The 16,398-nt window shown below is 38.3% G+C and overlaps 1 protein-coding gene and 1 pseudogene across 1 annotated transcript in view; both read left to right on the top strand.

The window, feature by feature from the left end:
• The window catches only part of CCDC7 (coiled-coil domain containing 7), a 329,716-nt gene extending 314,174 nt beyond the window's left edge, over positions 1-15,542 (top strand). The window contains exon 27 of the mRNA XM_037837696.1: positions 15,517-15,542. Within this exon, the coding sequence (XP_037693624.1) occupies positions 15,517-15,542 (26 nt within the window). The remainder of the gene's footprint in view (positions 1-15,516) is intronic.
• The window catches only part of LOC119535199, a 60,341-nt pseudogene that overhangs the window by 31,802 nt on the left and 12,141 nt on the right, over positions 1-16,398 (top strand).

Here is a 16,398-nt window from a genome sequence, read left to right on the forward strand (position 1 = left end):
TGGGACTGAGAGATCAACTTTACTGGCCAGCAACCTGCCCAGGAGTGCACTGCATTTTGTTCATTAGCAAGACACAGGCAGGTGCACAGCAACTGGCTTCAGCTGTCAGGGAAGTTGCCTAGCAGCACAGTGGAACTCCCTCACTCTCTCCTGCCTCTCTCTGCTTGTGTAAGCACCCAAGCCATGAGTGCCCTGGTCCCCTAAACAGAACAGATCAAGGCTGCAGGACCCACAGGGTCTCCCTCACTGACTGTGCCAGTTTGGATATATTATGTCCCCCAGAAAAAGCCATATTCTTTAATGCAATCTTATGGTGGCAGGCTGATTAATCTTTTTGATTAGGGTGTGACATCTTGATTCAATGTTTCCATGGACATTTGACTCAATCAAATGTGGGTGAAACATTTGATTAAATTATTTCTATGGATATATAGACTCCACCCATTCAGGGTGGGTCTTGATTTAATTATCACAGTCCTATAAAAGAGCCATTTTGGAGATTTGGAGAGAAGCGAAGAGCTGATGCTGACACTAACACTTAGAGATACTTCAAGATGCAGACAGAAGGATGTTTAGCTATAAGATGAAGCCCAGAGTTTGTCCCAGGATATGCTATGACAGGACCCCCAGGCACTTAGAGAGAAACATGCTGGGAGAAAAACCAAGAATGCAGAGGAGCTGAGAGAGGAGCTGGAACATAACCGAGGATCAACAGGTGCCAGCGATGTGCCTTCCCAGCTAACAGAGGTTTTCCAGATGCCATCAGCCATCCTTCAGTGAAGGTATCATCTGTTGATGCCTTAGTTTGGACACTTTTATGGCCTTAGAACTGTAAATTTGTAACTTAATAAATCCCCTTTATAAAAGCCAATCCATTTCTGGTATTTTGCCTAATGGAAGCATTAGCAAACTGGAATGCTGGCCAGCCATCAGATTATCAATGCTCTGCATGCCCCTGTCTTCCTGAGGGGAGGGCCTCTTCATCTTCCCCAAATCTGGGCACATGCAGCAGCCAGTCTTGTGGATGTGTGTGGGCACTGAGCACTACAGCAGGGTCTCTGTATGTGGATATAATGAATCTGCTGGTTCCTGTGTTCCTGCATGGACTCTAGGCTGTGGGACTGAGAGCGTTAACTTCACCAGCTGGCAGCCAAAGTGGGAGTGCCACTTTTCAGCTGCCTGGTTCAAGGGTGCACCCCTATTTCTCGTAGTTTCTCTGCTTTTTCATCCAGCTCTTCCTTTTATATTTCAGTGGTCCTTCTCTAGTCACTGTGGACAGTTTTTGCCTGTTTTCTAATTGTTTTAAGATGGAGCAGTGAGTTCTATCTGTCCTTATTCTGCCACCTTCCCAGAAGTCCTCTCAGCTGGGATTTTGATGTAGATTGAGAATTGAATCTGTAGATCAATTTGGAGAGTATTGCCAACTTAACAATATGTAATTTTCTGATCAGTGAAAATGGAATGTCTTTCTACTTATTTATCTACTTTAATTTATTTAAGTGAAGCTTTGTAGTTTTCAGAGTATAAGTTTTGTCCTTAAAATTTTATACAATTTTAAATGGATTTTTAATTTCACTTTTAGATTGTTCATTGCAAGAGTATAAAAATAGTTGCGGAGGCGGGGCAAGATGGCAGACTGGTGAGCTGTATGTTTTAGTTACTCCTCCAGGAAAGTAGGTAAAAAGCCAGGAACTGCGTGGACTGGACACCACAGAGCAATCTGTCTTTGGGCATACTTCATACAACACTCATGAAAACGTGGAACTGCTGAGATCAGCGAAATCTGTAAGTTTTTGCGGCCAGGGGACCCGCGCCCCTCCCTGCCAGGCTCAGTCCCGGGGGAGGAGGGGCTGTCAGCTCCAGGAAGGAGAAGGGAGAATTGCAGTGGCTGCTCTTACCGGAAACTCATTCTACTGATTCAAACTCCAACCATAGATAGACTGAGGCCAGACACCAGAGACTCTGAGAGCAGCCAGCCCAGCAGAGAGGAGACAGGCATAGAAAAAAAACAACACGAAAAACTCCAAAATAAAAGCAGAGGATTTTTGGAGTTCTGGTGAACACAGAAAGGGGAAGGGCGGAGATCAGGCCTTGAGGCGCATATGCAAATCCCGAAGCAAGGCTGACCTCTCTGCCCTGGGCACTTTTCCTTAATGGCCCTGGTTGCTTTGTCTATTAGCATTTCAATAACCCATTAGATCTCTGAGGAGGGCCGTTTTTTTTTTTTTAAATCCTTTTTGCTTTTTCTAAAACAATTACTCTAAGAAGCTCAATACAGAAAGCTTCAAAGAATTGAAATTTGGGCATGTCAAGTCAAGAGCAGAACTAAGAGAGCTCTGAGACAAAAGGCAATAATCCAGTGGCTGAGAAAATTCACTAAACAACACAACTTCCCAAGAAAAGGGGGGTGTCCGCTCACAGCCACCATCCTGGTGGACAGGAAACACTCCTGCCCATCGCCAGCCCCATAGCCCAGAGCTGCCCCAGACAACCCAGTGTGACGGAAGTGCTTCAAATAACAGGCACACACCACAAAACTGGGCGTGGACATTAGCCTTCCCTGCAACCTCAGCTGAATGTCCCAGAGCTGGGAAGGGGGAGCAGTGTGAATTAACAGAGCCCCATTCAGCCATCATTTGAGCAGACTGGGAGCCTCCCAACACAGCCCAGCAGCCCAGAACTGCCCTGGGGGGACGGCACTCACCTGCGACATAGCACAGTCATCCCTCAACAGAGGACCCGGGGTGCACAGCCTGGAAGAGGGGCCCACTTGCAAGTCTCAGGAGCCATACGCCAATACCAAAGACTTGTGGGTCAGTGGCAGAGACAAACTGTGGCAGGACTGAACTGAAGGATTAGACTATTGCAGTAGCTTTAAAACTCTAGGATCATCAGGGAGATTTGATTGTTAGGGCCACCCCCCCTCCCCGACTGCCCAGAAACACGCCCCACATACAGGGCAGGCAACACCAACTACACACGCAAGCTTGGGACACCAATTGGGCCCCACAAGACTCACTCCCCCACTCACCAAAAAGGCTAAGCAGGGGAGATCTGGCTTGTGGAGAACAGGTGGCTCGTGGACGCCACCTGCTGGTTAGTTAGAGAAAGTGTACTCCACGAAGCTGTAGATCTGATAAATTAGAGATAAGGACTTCAACTGGTCTACAAACCCTAAAAGAACCCTATCAAGGTCAGCAAATGCCACGAGGCCAAAAACAACAGAAAATTATAAAGCATATGAAAAAACCAGACGATATGGATAACCCAAGCCCAAGCACCCAAATCAAAAGACCAGAAGAGACACACCTAGAGCAGCTACTCAAAGAACTAAAGATGAACAATGAGACCCTAGTACGGGATATGAAGGAAATCAAGAAGACCCTAGAAGAGCATAAAGAAGACATTGCAAGACTAAATAAAAAAATGGATGATCTTATGGAAATTAAAGAAACTGTTGACCAAATTAAAAAGATTCTGGACACTCATAGTACAAGACTAGAGGAAGTTGAACAACGAATCAGTGACCTGGAAGATGACAGAATGGAAAATGAAAACATAAAAGAAAGAATGGGGAAAAAAATTGAAAAACTCGAAATGGACCTCAGGGATATGATAGATAATATGAAACGTCCGAATATAAGACTCATTGGTGTCCCAGAAGGGGAAGAAAAGGGTAAAGGTCTAGGAAGAGTATTCAAAGAAATTGTTGGGGAAAACTTCCCAAATCTTCTAAACAACATAAATACACAAATCATAAATGCTCAGCGAACTCCAAATAGAATAAATCCAAAAAAACCCACTCCGAGACATATACTGATCACACTGTCAAACATAGAAGAGAAGGAGCAAGTTCTGAAAGCAGCAAGAGAAAAGCAATTCACCACATACAAAGGAAACAGCATAAGACTAAGTAGTGACTACTCAGCAGCCACCATGGAGGCGAGAAGGCAGTGGCACGATATATTTAAAATTCTGAGTGAGAGGAATTTCCAGCCAAGAATACTTTATCCAGCAAAGCTCTCCTTCAAATTTGAGGGAGAGCTTAAATTTTTCACAGACAAAGAAATGCTGAGAGAATTTGCTAACAAGAGACCTGCCCTACTGGAGATACTAAAGGGAGCCCTACAGACAGAGAAACAAAGACAGGACAGAGAGACTTGGAGAAAGGTTCAGTACTAAAGAGATTCGGTATGGGTACAATAAAGGATATTAATAGAGAGAGGGAAAAATATGGCAAACATAATCCAAAGGATAAGATGGCCGATTCAAGAAATGCCTTCACGGTTTTAACGTTGAATGTAAATGGATTAAACTCCCCAATTAAAAGATATAGATTCGCAGAATGGATCAAAAAAATGAACCATCAATATGTTGCATACAAGAGACTCATCTTAGACACAGGGACACAAAGAAATTGAAAGTGAAAGGATGGAAAAAAATATTTCATGCAAGCTACAGCCAAAAGAAAGCAGGTGTAGCAATATTAATCTCAGATAAAATAGACTTCAAATGCAGGGATGTTTTGAGAGACAAAGAAGGCCACTACATACTAATAAAAGGGGCAATTCAGCAAGAAGAAATAACAATCGTAAATGTCTATGCACCCAATCAAGGTGCCACAAAATACATGAGAGAAACATTGGCAAAACTAAAGGAAGCAATTGATGTTTCCACAATAATTGTGGGAGACTTCAACACATCACTCTCTCCTATAGATAGATCAACCAGACAGAAGACCAATAAGGAAATTGAAAACCTAAACAATCTGATAAATGAATTAGATTTAACAGACATCTACAGGACATTACATCCCAAATCACCAGGATACACATACTTTTCTAGTGCTCACGGAACTTTCTCCAGAATAGATCATATGCTGGGACATAAAACAAGCCTCAATAAATTTAAAAAGATTGAAATTATTCAAAGCACATTCTCTGACCACAATGGAATACAATTAGAAGTCAATAACCATCAGAGACTTAGAAAATTCACAAATACCTGGAGGTTAAACAACACACTGCTAAACAATCAGTGGGTTAAAGAAGAAATAGCAAGAGAAATTGCTAAATATATAGAGACGAATGAAAATGAGAACACAACATACCAAAACCTATGGGATGCAGCAAAAGCAGTGCTAAGGGGGAAATTTATAGCACTAAACGCATATATTAAAAAGGAAGAAAGAGCCAAAATCAAAGAACTAATGGATCAACTGAAGAAGCTAGAAAATGAACAGCAAACCAATCCTAAACCAAGTACAAGAAAAGAAATAACAAGGATTAAAGCAGAAATAAATGACTTAGAGAACAAAAAAACAATAGAAAGGATAAATATCACCAAAAGTTGGTTCTTTGAGAAGATCAACAAGATTGACAAGCCCCTAGCTAGACTGACAAAATCAAAGAGAGAGAAGACCCATATAAACAAAATAATGAATGAAAAAGGTGACATAACTGCAGATCCTGAAGAAATTAAAAAAATTATAAGAGGATATTATGAACAACTGTATGGCAACAAACTGGATAATGTAGAAGAAATGGACAATTTCCTGGAAACATATGAACAACCTAGACTGACCAGAGAAGAAATAGAAGACCTCAACCAACCCATCACAAGCAAAGAGATCCAATCAGTCATCAAAAATCTTCCCACAAATAAATGCCCAGGGCCAGATGGCTTCACAGGGGAATTCTACCAAACTTTCCAGAAAGAACTGACACCAATCTTACTCAAACTCTTTCAAAACATTGAAAAAAATGGAACACTACCTAATTCATTTTATGAAGCTAACATCAATCTAATACCAAAACCAGGCAAAGATGCTACAAAAAAGGAAAACTACCGGCCAATCTCCCTAATGAATATAGATGCAAAAATCCTCAACAAAATACTTGCAAATCGAATCCAAAGACACATTAAAAAAATCATACACCATGACCAAGTGGGGTTCATTCCAGGCATGCAAGGATGGTTCAACATAAGAAAAACAATCAATGTATTACAACACATTAAAAACTCGAAAGGGAAAAATCAATTGATCATCTCAATAGATGCTGAAAAAGCATTTGACAAAATCCAACATCCGTTTTTGATAAAAACACTTCAAAAGGTAGGAATTGAAGGAAACTTCCTCAACATGATAAAGAGCATATATGAAAAACCCACAGCCAGCATAGTACTCAATGGTGAGAGACTGAAAGCCTTCCCTCTAAGATCAGGAACAAGACAAGGATGCCCGCTGTCACCACTGTTATTCAACATTGTGCTGGAAGTGCTAGCCAGGGCAATCCGGCAAGACAAAGAAATAAAAGGCATCCAAATTGGAAAAGAAGAAGTAAAACTGTCATTGTTTGCAGATGATATGATCTTATATCTAGAAAACCCTGAGAAATCAACGATACACCTACTAGAGCTAATAAACAAATTTAGCAAAGTAGCGGGATACAAGATTAATGCACATAAGTCAGTAATGTTTCTATATGCTAGAAATGAACAAACTGAAGAGACACTCAAGAAAAAGATACCATTTTCAATAGCAACTAAAAAAATCAAGTACCTAGGAATAAACTTAACCAAAGATGTAAAAGACCTATACAAAGAAAACTACATAACTCTACTAAAAGAAATAGAAGGGGACCTTAAAAGATGGAAAAATATTCCATGTTCATGGATAGGAAGGCTAAATGTCATTAAGATGTCAATTCTACCCAAACTCATCTACAGATTCAATGCAATCCCAATCAAAATTCCAACAACCTACTTTGCAGACTTGGAAAAGCTAGTTATCAAATTTATTTGGAAAGGGAAGATGCCTCGAATTGCTAAAGACACTTTAAAAAAGAAAAACGAAGTGGGAGGACTTACACTCCCTGACTTTGAAGCTTATTATAAAGCCACAGTTGCCAAAACAGCATGGTACTGGCACAAAGATAGACATATAGATCAATGGAATCGAATTGAGAATTCAGAGATAGACCCTCAGATCTATGGCCGACTGATCTTTGATAAGGCCCCCAAAGTCACCGAACTGAGCCATAATGGTCTTTTCAACAAATGGGGCTGGGAGAGTTGGATATCCATATCCAAAAGAATGAAAGAGGACCCCTACCTCACCCCCTACACAAAAATTAACTCAAAATGGACCAAAGATCTCAATATAAAAGAAAGTACCATTAAACTCCTAGAAGATAATGTAGGAAAACATCTTCAAGACCTTGTATTAGGAGGCCACTTCCTAGACTTTACACCCAAAGCACAAGCAACAAAAGAGAAAATAGATAAATGGGAACTCCTCAAGCTTAGAAGTTTCTGCACCTCAAAGGAATTTCTCAAAAAGGTAAAGAGGCAGCCAACTCAATGGGAAAAAATTTTTGGAAACCATGTATCTGACAAAAGACTGATATCTTGCATATACAAAGAAATCCTACAACTCAATGACAATAGTACAGACAGCCCAATTATAAAATGGGCAAAAGATATGAAAAGACAGTTCTCTGAAGAGGAAATACAAATGGCCAAGAAACACATGAAAAAATGTTCAGCTTCACTAGCTATTAGAGAGATGCAAATTAAGACCACAATGAGATACCATCTAACACCGGTTAGAATGGCTGCCATTAAACAAACAGGAAACTACAAATGCTGGAGGGGATGTGGAGAAACTGGAACTCTTATTCATTGTTGGTGGGACTGTATAATGGTTCAGCCACTCTGGAAGTCAGTCTGGCAGTTCCTTAGAAAACTAGAGATAGAGCTACCATTCGATCCAGCGATTGCACTTCTCGGGATATACCCGGAAGATCGGAAAGCAGTGACACGAACAGATATCTGCACGCCAATGTTCATAGCAGCATTATTCACAATTGCCAAGAGATGGAAACAACCCAAATGTCCATCAACAGATGAGTGGATAAATAAAATGTGGTATATACACACGATGGAATACTACGCGGCAGTAAGAAGGAATGATCTGGTGAAACATATGACAACATGGATGAACCTTGAAGACATAATGCTGAGCGAAATAAGCCAGGCACAAAAAGAGAAATATTATATGCTACCACTAATGTGAACTTTGAAAAATGTAAAACAAATGGTTTATAATGTAGAATGTAGGGGAACTAGCAGTAGAGAGCAATTAAGGAAGGGGGAACAATAATCCAAGAAGAACAGATAAGCTATTTAACGTTCTGGGGATGCCCAGAAATGACTATGGTCTGTTAATTTCTGATGGATGTAGTAGGAACAAGTTCACTGAAATGTTGCTATAGTATGTAACTTTCTTGGGGTAAAGTAGGAACATGTTGGAAGTTAAGCAGTTATCTTAGGTTAGTTGTCTTTTTCTTACTCCCTTGCTATGGTCTCTTTGAAATGTTCTTTTATTGTATGTTTGTTTTCTTTTTAACTTTTTTTTTCATACAGTTGATTTGAAAAAAGAAGGGAAAGTTAAAAAAAAAAAAAAAAGAAAAAAGACAAACAAGGAAAAAAAAAAAAAAAAAAAAAAAAAAACGATGTAGTGCCCCCTTGAGGAGCCTGTGGAGAATGCAGGGGTATTCGCCTACCCCACCTCCATGGTTGCTAACATGACCACAGACATAGGGGACTGGTGGTTTGATGGGTTGAGCCCTCTACCATAAGTTTTACCCTTGGGAAGACGGTTGCTGCAAAGGAGAGGCTAGGCCTCCCTGTATTTGTGCCTAAGAGTCTCCTCCTGAATGCCTCTTTGTTGCTCAGATGTGGCCCTCTCTCTCTGGCTAAGCCAACTTGAAAGGTGAAATCACTGCCCTCCCCCCTACGTGGGATCAGACACCCAGGGAAGTGAATCTCCCTGGCAACGTGGAATATGACTCCCGGGGAGGAATGTAGACCCGGCATCGTGGGATGGAGAACATCTTCTTGACCAAAAGGGGGATGTGAAAGGAAATGAAATAAGCTTCAGTGGCAGAGAGATTCCAAAACGAGCCGAGAGATCACTCTGGTGGGCACTCTTACGCACACTTTAGACAACCTTTTTTAGGTTCTAAAGAATTGGGGTAGCTGGTGGTGGAAACCTGAAACTATTAAACTACAACCCAGAACCCATGAATCTCGAAGACAGTTGTATAAAAATGTAGCTTATGAGGGGTGACAGTGGGATTGGGAATGCCATAAGGACCAAACTCCACTTTGTCTAGTTTATGGATCGATGTGTAGAAAAGTAGGGGAAGCAAACAAACAGACAAAGGTACCTAGTGTTCTTTTTTACTTCAATTGCTCTTTTTCACTCTAATTATTAATCTTGTTATTTTTGTGTGTGTGCTAATGAAGGTGTCAGGGATTGATTTAGGTGATGAATGTACAACTATGTAATGGTACTGTAAACAATCGAAAGTACAATTTGTTTTGTATGACTGCGTGGTATGTGAATATATCTCAATAAAATGATGATTAAAAAAAAAATAAAAATAAAAATAAAAATAAAAATAAAAAAAAAAAAAAATAGTTGCTTTTTTATGATCATGTATCCTGCAACTTGATGAACTTGTTTATTAGTTTTGTTTTCTAGTAAGTTCCTTAGAATATTCCATGAACAAGATCATGTGATCTACAAGTAGATATAATTTTACTTTTTCCTTTCTAATCTGCATGCCTATTTCATTTTCTTGGCTAATTTCCCTGGCTAGATCTTCAGTACAATGTTGAACAGGAATACCAAGGGCAAATGTCTTTGTCTTGTTTCTGATCTTAGAGGGAGAACATTCAGTCTATTTACCAGTAAGTATGATATTGACTTGGGTTTTTCCTTAGATACCTTTTATCAGGTTGAGGACGTTCCCTTCCATTCCTGGTTTTCATGAAGGGGTTGAATTTTGTCATGTTTTTCTTCCATCTATTGAGATGACCATATGTTTTTTGTCTTTATTTTGTCAGTGGGGTGTATTACTCTAATTGATTTTTGGGAGTTAAATCAACCTTGCATTCCTGGTATAAGTCCCATTTGGTCACAGTGTGTATCTATTTCAAATATTGTTGGATTTGATTTGCTAGTATTTGGTTGGGAATTTTTGTGCCTATTTTCATAAGATTTACTGGTATGTAGTTTTCTATTTTTGTGATGTATTTGTTTTGTTTTGGTATCAGGTTATGTAGTCACTGATCTCACTGATGTGTCTGCTCAGTAATTTTTAAATTTGGCCCTCTAGGGCTCTCCCCTCTCCTGCATAGTTAGGCAGCTGGCCAATGATTTTGGCTGTGGTTATGCTTAAATGCCTGAAATCACTAAGGCTTCCACACTCTGCAGCCAAAGCCAAAGTGTGTTGAATGCATTCAAAAGTACTACAAGTTTGCAGTTTTCTAAGATTTCCATTTTTGTCAGGGTCTTCTGTGTATGTGGGCTATAGAAGTCAGCCAAGTATATGAAGAATTTATGTCAGCCTTTCTATGGGTCTCTCCCTTCTAGAAATTTCTCTTAAGTTTTTAGCTGTTCTGCCACCTACTTTAGATTAACACTATCTTAATTCCAATAGTATTTAGAAAGTTTGCTCCTAATAGAACCCTTCCCTTCTCTCTCCATTTTGTTAGGATTAACATACAAATCACATCTTTATATATTATTTGCCCAATAGTACAGTTTCATAAATACTGTTTTATGCACTTATCTTTTAAATAAGTTAATAGAAGAAAAAGTATAAACAATGTGTACACTGTTTTTATATTTATCTATGCAATTTACCTTTACTGATTCTCAATATCTCTTCATGTGGAGTTTTGTTACCATCTTGTGATGTTTTCAGCCTGAAAGACTTCCTCTAATGTTTATTAAGTAGGTCTACTAGCAACAAAGTTTCTCAGGTTTTGTTTATCTGAGAATGTTTTTGCTTCACCTTCATTTTTACTTCTATCTGATAAAGGTGTAGAATTTTGCTGCCCAAGCTGCAAGGGATGGGACCAGCCCCAGGAAGTAGGTCATATGCCTGTTTTTCTTACTCAGTGCAGTAGCAGTATTTCCTGAATAAACACTTCTTACATTGTCTGTCTTGCCTCTATTTCCAGTGCCCTGAAAAGATTGTGTACAATTTCATGTGTTTTCTGAAAAGGGGACTCACCTGATCTCCTCAGGCTAGAAGTATAGTCTGAGGTGTTTTTAATGTCTTCATCAAATATATATTGAGAGTGATACCTCATTTTTCATTCTTGATACTGGGAATCTGTGTTGCTTCCTTTTTCCTTGATTGATACTGCTTTGTGTTTATCAATGTTAATAATGTTATTTAAGGTCAAGATTTTGGCTTTATTGACTTTTCTTTTTACATCAGATACTTTAATTGGAAACAGTGTTACACTATTCAAGTAACAAGCCCAAAGCAGTGCTCAGTTTGTACAACCGAACAGAGTGAAAGTTCTCTTTCTATATCCAAACACACAGCCCTTGCACAAAAACCCTTTAAATTTTTATCCAAAACATCCCCTAGAAACCCACAGCTTTTTACTTCTGTTACTCTCATGGAAATCATTCCACATTTTGGGAGGTTTTGCATGAATATATATTTTTTTCTAGAATGCCACTAAGCAACCACACCAATGCTTAGACCTTATCTCAATTTTTTTAAAATTCAGTTTTATTGAGATTGTTCACATACCAAACAATCATCCAAATATCCAAAATGCACAATCAATTGCTCATGGTAGCATCATACAGCTGTGCATCCATCACAATTAATTCTTTCAGTTTTTAGAACATTTTCATTACTCCAGAAAAGAAATAAAAATAAAAAAGAAAACTCAAATCCCCCCATACCCCTAACCAACCCCCCTCCATTATTGACTCATAGTATTGGTATAGTACATTTGTTACTGTTGATGAAAGAATGTTAAAATGCTAACAACTGTAGTACATAGGTTGCAATAGGTATATTTTTCCCTATATATTCCTTTATTATTAACTTCTAGTTATAGTGTCATACATTTGCTCCAGTTCATGAAAGAGATTTCTAATATTTGTACATTTAATCATGGACATTGTCCACCACAACATTCACTGTTTTGTACATTTCCATCTTTTAACCTCCAACATTCCTTCTGGTAACACACCATTCAGCACTGTTAGTTATTCTCACAATAATGTGCTACTATCACCTCTGTCCATTTCCAAACACTTAAGTTAAACCTAGTTAAACATTCTGCTCATAATAAGCAACCACTTCCCATTCTTTAGCAATGTTCTATATCTTGGTAACTTATATTTCATGTCTATGGGTTTACATATTATAATTATTTCATATCAGTGAGACCATATTTGTCCTTATATGTCTGACTTATTTCACTCAATAGAGTGCCCTCAAGGTTTCCTCATCAACCCATTTTTAAGACAGTTTTTTTCACCCACCATATATTGCATCCTAAGTGAACAATCAGTGGTTCCCTGTATAATCATGTATTTATGCATTCACCACCATCACCACTATCTATGTAAGGACATCTCCATTTCTTCCACAAAGAAGGAGGAAGAGTCAAAAAAGGTAGAGAGAGAAAAGAAAAACAAATAGAAAAAATGACAGCTAAAAATAAACAAAAGGAAAGATAGAATTAAACTAAAATATAATAAAAGAGTCAGGCAACATCATGAATGCCAAGAGTCCCATACTCCTCCCTTATGTTCCCCACTTATATGCATTTAGCTTTGGTACATTGCCTTTGTTACATTAAAGAGATACAATGTTTCTGTTAACTATAGTCTCTAGTTTGCATTGATTGTGTATTTTTCCCCAATACCACCCTATTTCTAACACCTTGCAAGGTTGACAATCATTTGTTCTCCCTTAAGTAAAAATGTATTTGTCATTTTATCACAATTGTTGAGCATTCTAGACTTCACTGAGTTATACGGTCCCAGTCTTTATCTTTCCTCTTTGCTTCTGGGGTCCTACATGCTCCTAACCTTCCTCTTTCAACCATACTCACAGTCATCTTTGTTCAGTGTACTTACATTGTTGTGCTGCCATCACCCAAAATTGTGTTCCAAACCTCTCACTCCTGTCTTTTCCTATCTGTCTGTAGTTCTCCCTTTAGTATTTCCTGTAGAGCAGGTATCTTGTTCACAAACTCTCTCATTGTCGGTTTGTTAGAGAATATTTTAAACTCTCCCTCATATTTGAAGGACAGTTTTGCCAGATATAGGATTCTTGGTTGGTGTTTTTTTCTCTTTCAGTATCTTAAATATATCACACCACTTCCTTCTTGCCTCCAGTTTCTACTGAGAAATCTGCACATAGTCTTACTAAGCTTCCTTTGTATGTGATGGATCACTTTTCTCTTGCTGCCTTCTGGATTTTCTCTTTGTCTTTGACATTTGATAATCTGATTATTAAGTGTCTTTCTGTAGGTCTATTCAGGTATATTCTGCGTGGGTTAGGCTGCGCTTCTTGGATCTGTAATTTTATGTCTTTCATAAGAGATGGGAAATATTCATTGATTATTTCCTCTATTATTGCTTCTGCTCCTTTTCCCTTCTCTTCTACTTCTGGGACACCTATGACATATACATTCATGTGCTTCATGTTGTCATTCAGTTCCCTGAGATGCTGCTCATATTTTTCCATTCTTTTCCCTATCTGTTCATTTATGTGTAGGATTTCAGGTATCTTGTTCCCCAGTTCCCGAGTGTTTTCTTTTGCCTTTTGAACTCTGCTGTTGTATGTCTCCATTGTGTGTTTCATGTCTTGTGTTGTGCCTTTCATTTCCATAGATTCTGCCAGTTTTTTTCCCAAACTTTCAATTTCTAACTCATGTTTGGCCAGTGTTTTCTTTACATCCTTCATCCCTTTTCCCATATCTTCCCTGAACTCATTGATTTCATTTTTGAATTGATTTCACATATTTTTTTGAAAATCTTCAATTGAATGTTTCATTAAAGTGAAATAATATCTCAACTGTATCTTGATTGAGGTATAAGTTTGTTCCTTTGACTGGGCCATGTCTTCACTTTTCCTAGTGTAATTTGTAGTTTTCTGTTGTCTAGGTATCTTGTTTCCTTGGTCACCCAAATCAGATTTCCCCAGACCAGAATGGGTTCAGGTCTCAGAATGGGGTTATATTCAGTTTCAAGTTTCCTTGAGTGTGTATCTTAGAAGATTGACAGACTTTCTTGTGAGACCTCTATACACTGTGCTTTTCCTAATCTGCCCAGCAGGTGGTGCCTGTCAGCCTGTTGCTCCCAACTGATGTAATGAGATGTGTCCCCTTTAGTTCTCAACTTAGGCTGTTTCTGTTTTGGCTGTTTTCCCCCAGGCCCTGGGGTCTGAGTTCTGAAAGGAAGGCTGGCACTAGAGTTGGGCCCCACCTCCTTCTTAGGGAATTTATCTGTTAACTCCACCCCTGTCTGGGTCAGAGCACTGCCAACTGAAAATGGCTGAGGCTTTCTCCACTGAGCCATTCAGGTTGTGAGAGAGAAAAAGAGAAAGAAACCCCCCTTTCAGAGCCAGTTCACAGCACCCCAGTTTTGTCCAGCAGTCAGAAAGAACACCTGGTCTTCTGGGTTCCCTTTCCTGGGGCACAGGCATTTTCTGTCTCTTTAAGGTCAGTCATCTCTAAAAGCCTGTGTATTTTTTCTTCTTTTTTTTAATTAATTTTTTGCCCATCAGCCCCACCTCCTCTCCACTGGGAGCAACCTCAGGGTACTTTGCTGCTTGTTATGGGTTTGTCTATGTTTGTAGCTTGCATTCAGCAGTCCACATTTGTTAATTAAAACCACGGTTGGAGCTGGGCTGAACTATATCCTCTTGCTCCAGGAATGCTGCTTTCTCCTACAGCGAGGTCTTGTGTCTCAGCCTGCCATGGTAGGGAGGGGGCTCCCAGCAAGGTTCTGCAGTTTTTACTTACAGTTTTTATGCTGCAATTTCAGCCTTTCATGCAATCCAGGTTGGTGTATGATGTGTGGACAGTCACAGTTGTCCCCCAGCAGTTGTTTCAGATTATTTACTAGTTGTTCCCAGTTGCTTATTAGTCGCTCCAGGAGACTAACTAAATTCCACACCTCTCTATGCTGCCATATTGCCCCTCCTCCTGATTGACTTTTTCTACTGTTGCTATTTCATTAATTTTTTTGCTGTTACATCTATTTTGATTTCTCTTGTATATGTTATGTTTTTTTTTCTATTCAACCAAGTGGATCACTGCTTTTATTTAATCTTTACTATGAATTTTAAATAAAAATGCAGAACACAATCTAAGTTAATATGTAGTAAAACAAAATTTTGGCAAAGCAAAAACTATTATTTAGGGAAATTAAATTGCACACTAGTATTTTCCATATGTACTTAGCAGTGAAATACATTACAGATATTACATTCTAGGAAGTCAGTTTCATGGTTATAAAATATTTAAGTTAATTTAATGAAATTTGTAGTACATATTGAAAGCATGATACAAATGGAAATTTAAGTTTTTGTATTAGTAGGGAAGCCCAGTTTGCTAAAAGTAGCATTAATATCATTTATATTAGATTTTAATTTGTTATACATCTTTGTATTTCAGCAAATGCCCTTAATAATGAAGAATAAAAATTGTTATTTACTTAGGACAAAAATAACTTGGCTCATATAAATATTTGGTTTATGTAAATATTTGGAGAACCATAATATTTTTATATGCTTATTTAAATCAGATACATAGAATTTTCATGAATTTAAGAGGAATGGAAATATTTAAACACTAATAGAAAAACATTAGTCTCATATTTGAGTGTTCAAATGGTTATGTAACTCTTCAATCCATCTGGTTTTATAAAACCAAAATATTGAACACAAACAAAAGCTGTAAAGTTCACATTATTTTGTGTTCCCCAGTATCAAATTGCATCAGTTTATTGTGAATTACATTTAAAGAACATTACAGATTTAGAAACAAGAGTACAGAACTGCCTGATTCTTTTAATTCCAATGCTAGCATTCCAAAGTAATATGTAAACAAGCTCTATGCTGCTTGATGAATTTTTCCAATTTTTATAATATGCTAAATGGTATCAATTCTACTACATGACTTAATGAAGTTAGGTTTCATTCATTACTTTTTTTTTTTTTTTTTTTTTTAAATCATCATTTTATTGAGATATATTCACATACCACGCAGTCATACAAAACAAATTGTACTTTCGATTGTTTACAGTACCATTACATAGTTGTACATTCATCACCTAAATCAATCCCTGACACCTTCATTAGCACACACACAAAAATAACAAGAATAATAATTAGAGTGAAAAAGAGCAATTGAAGTAAAAAAGAACACTGGGTACCTTTGTCTGTTTGTTTGCTTCCCCTACTTTTCTACACATCCATCCATAAACTAGACAAAGTGGAGTTTGGTCCTTATGACATTCCCAATCCCACTGTCACCCCTCATAAGCTACATTTTTAT

The sequence above is a fragment of the Choloepus didactylus genome, chromosome 5, assembly GCF_015220235.1.
Source record: "Choloepus didactylus isolate mChoDid1 chromosome 5, mChoDid1.pri, whole genome shotgun sequence".
Classification (NCBI taxonomy): Eukaryota; Metazoa; Chordata; class Mammalia; order Pilosa; family Megalonychidae; genus Choloepus; species Choloepus didactylus.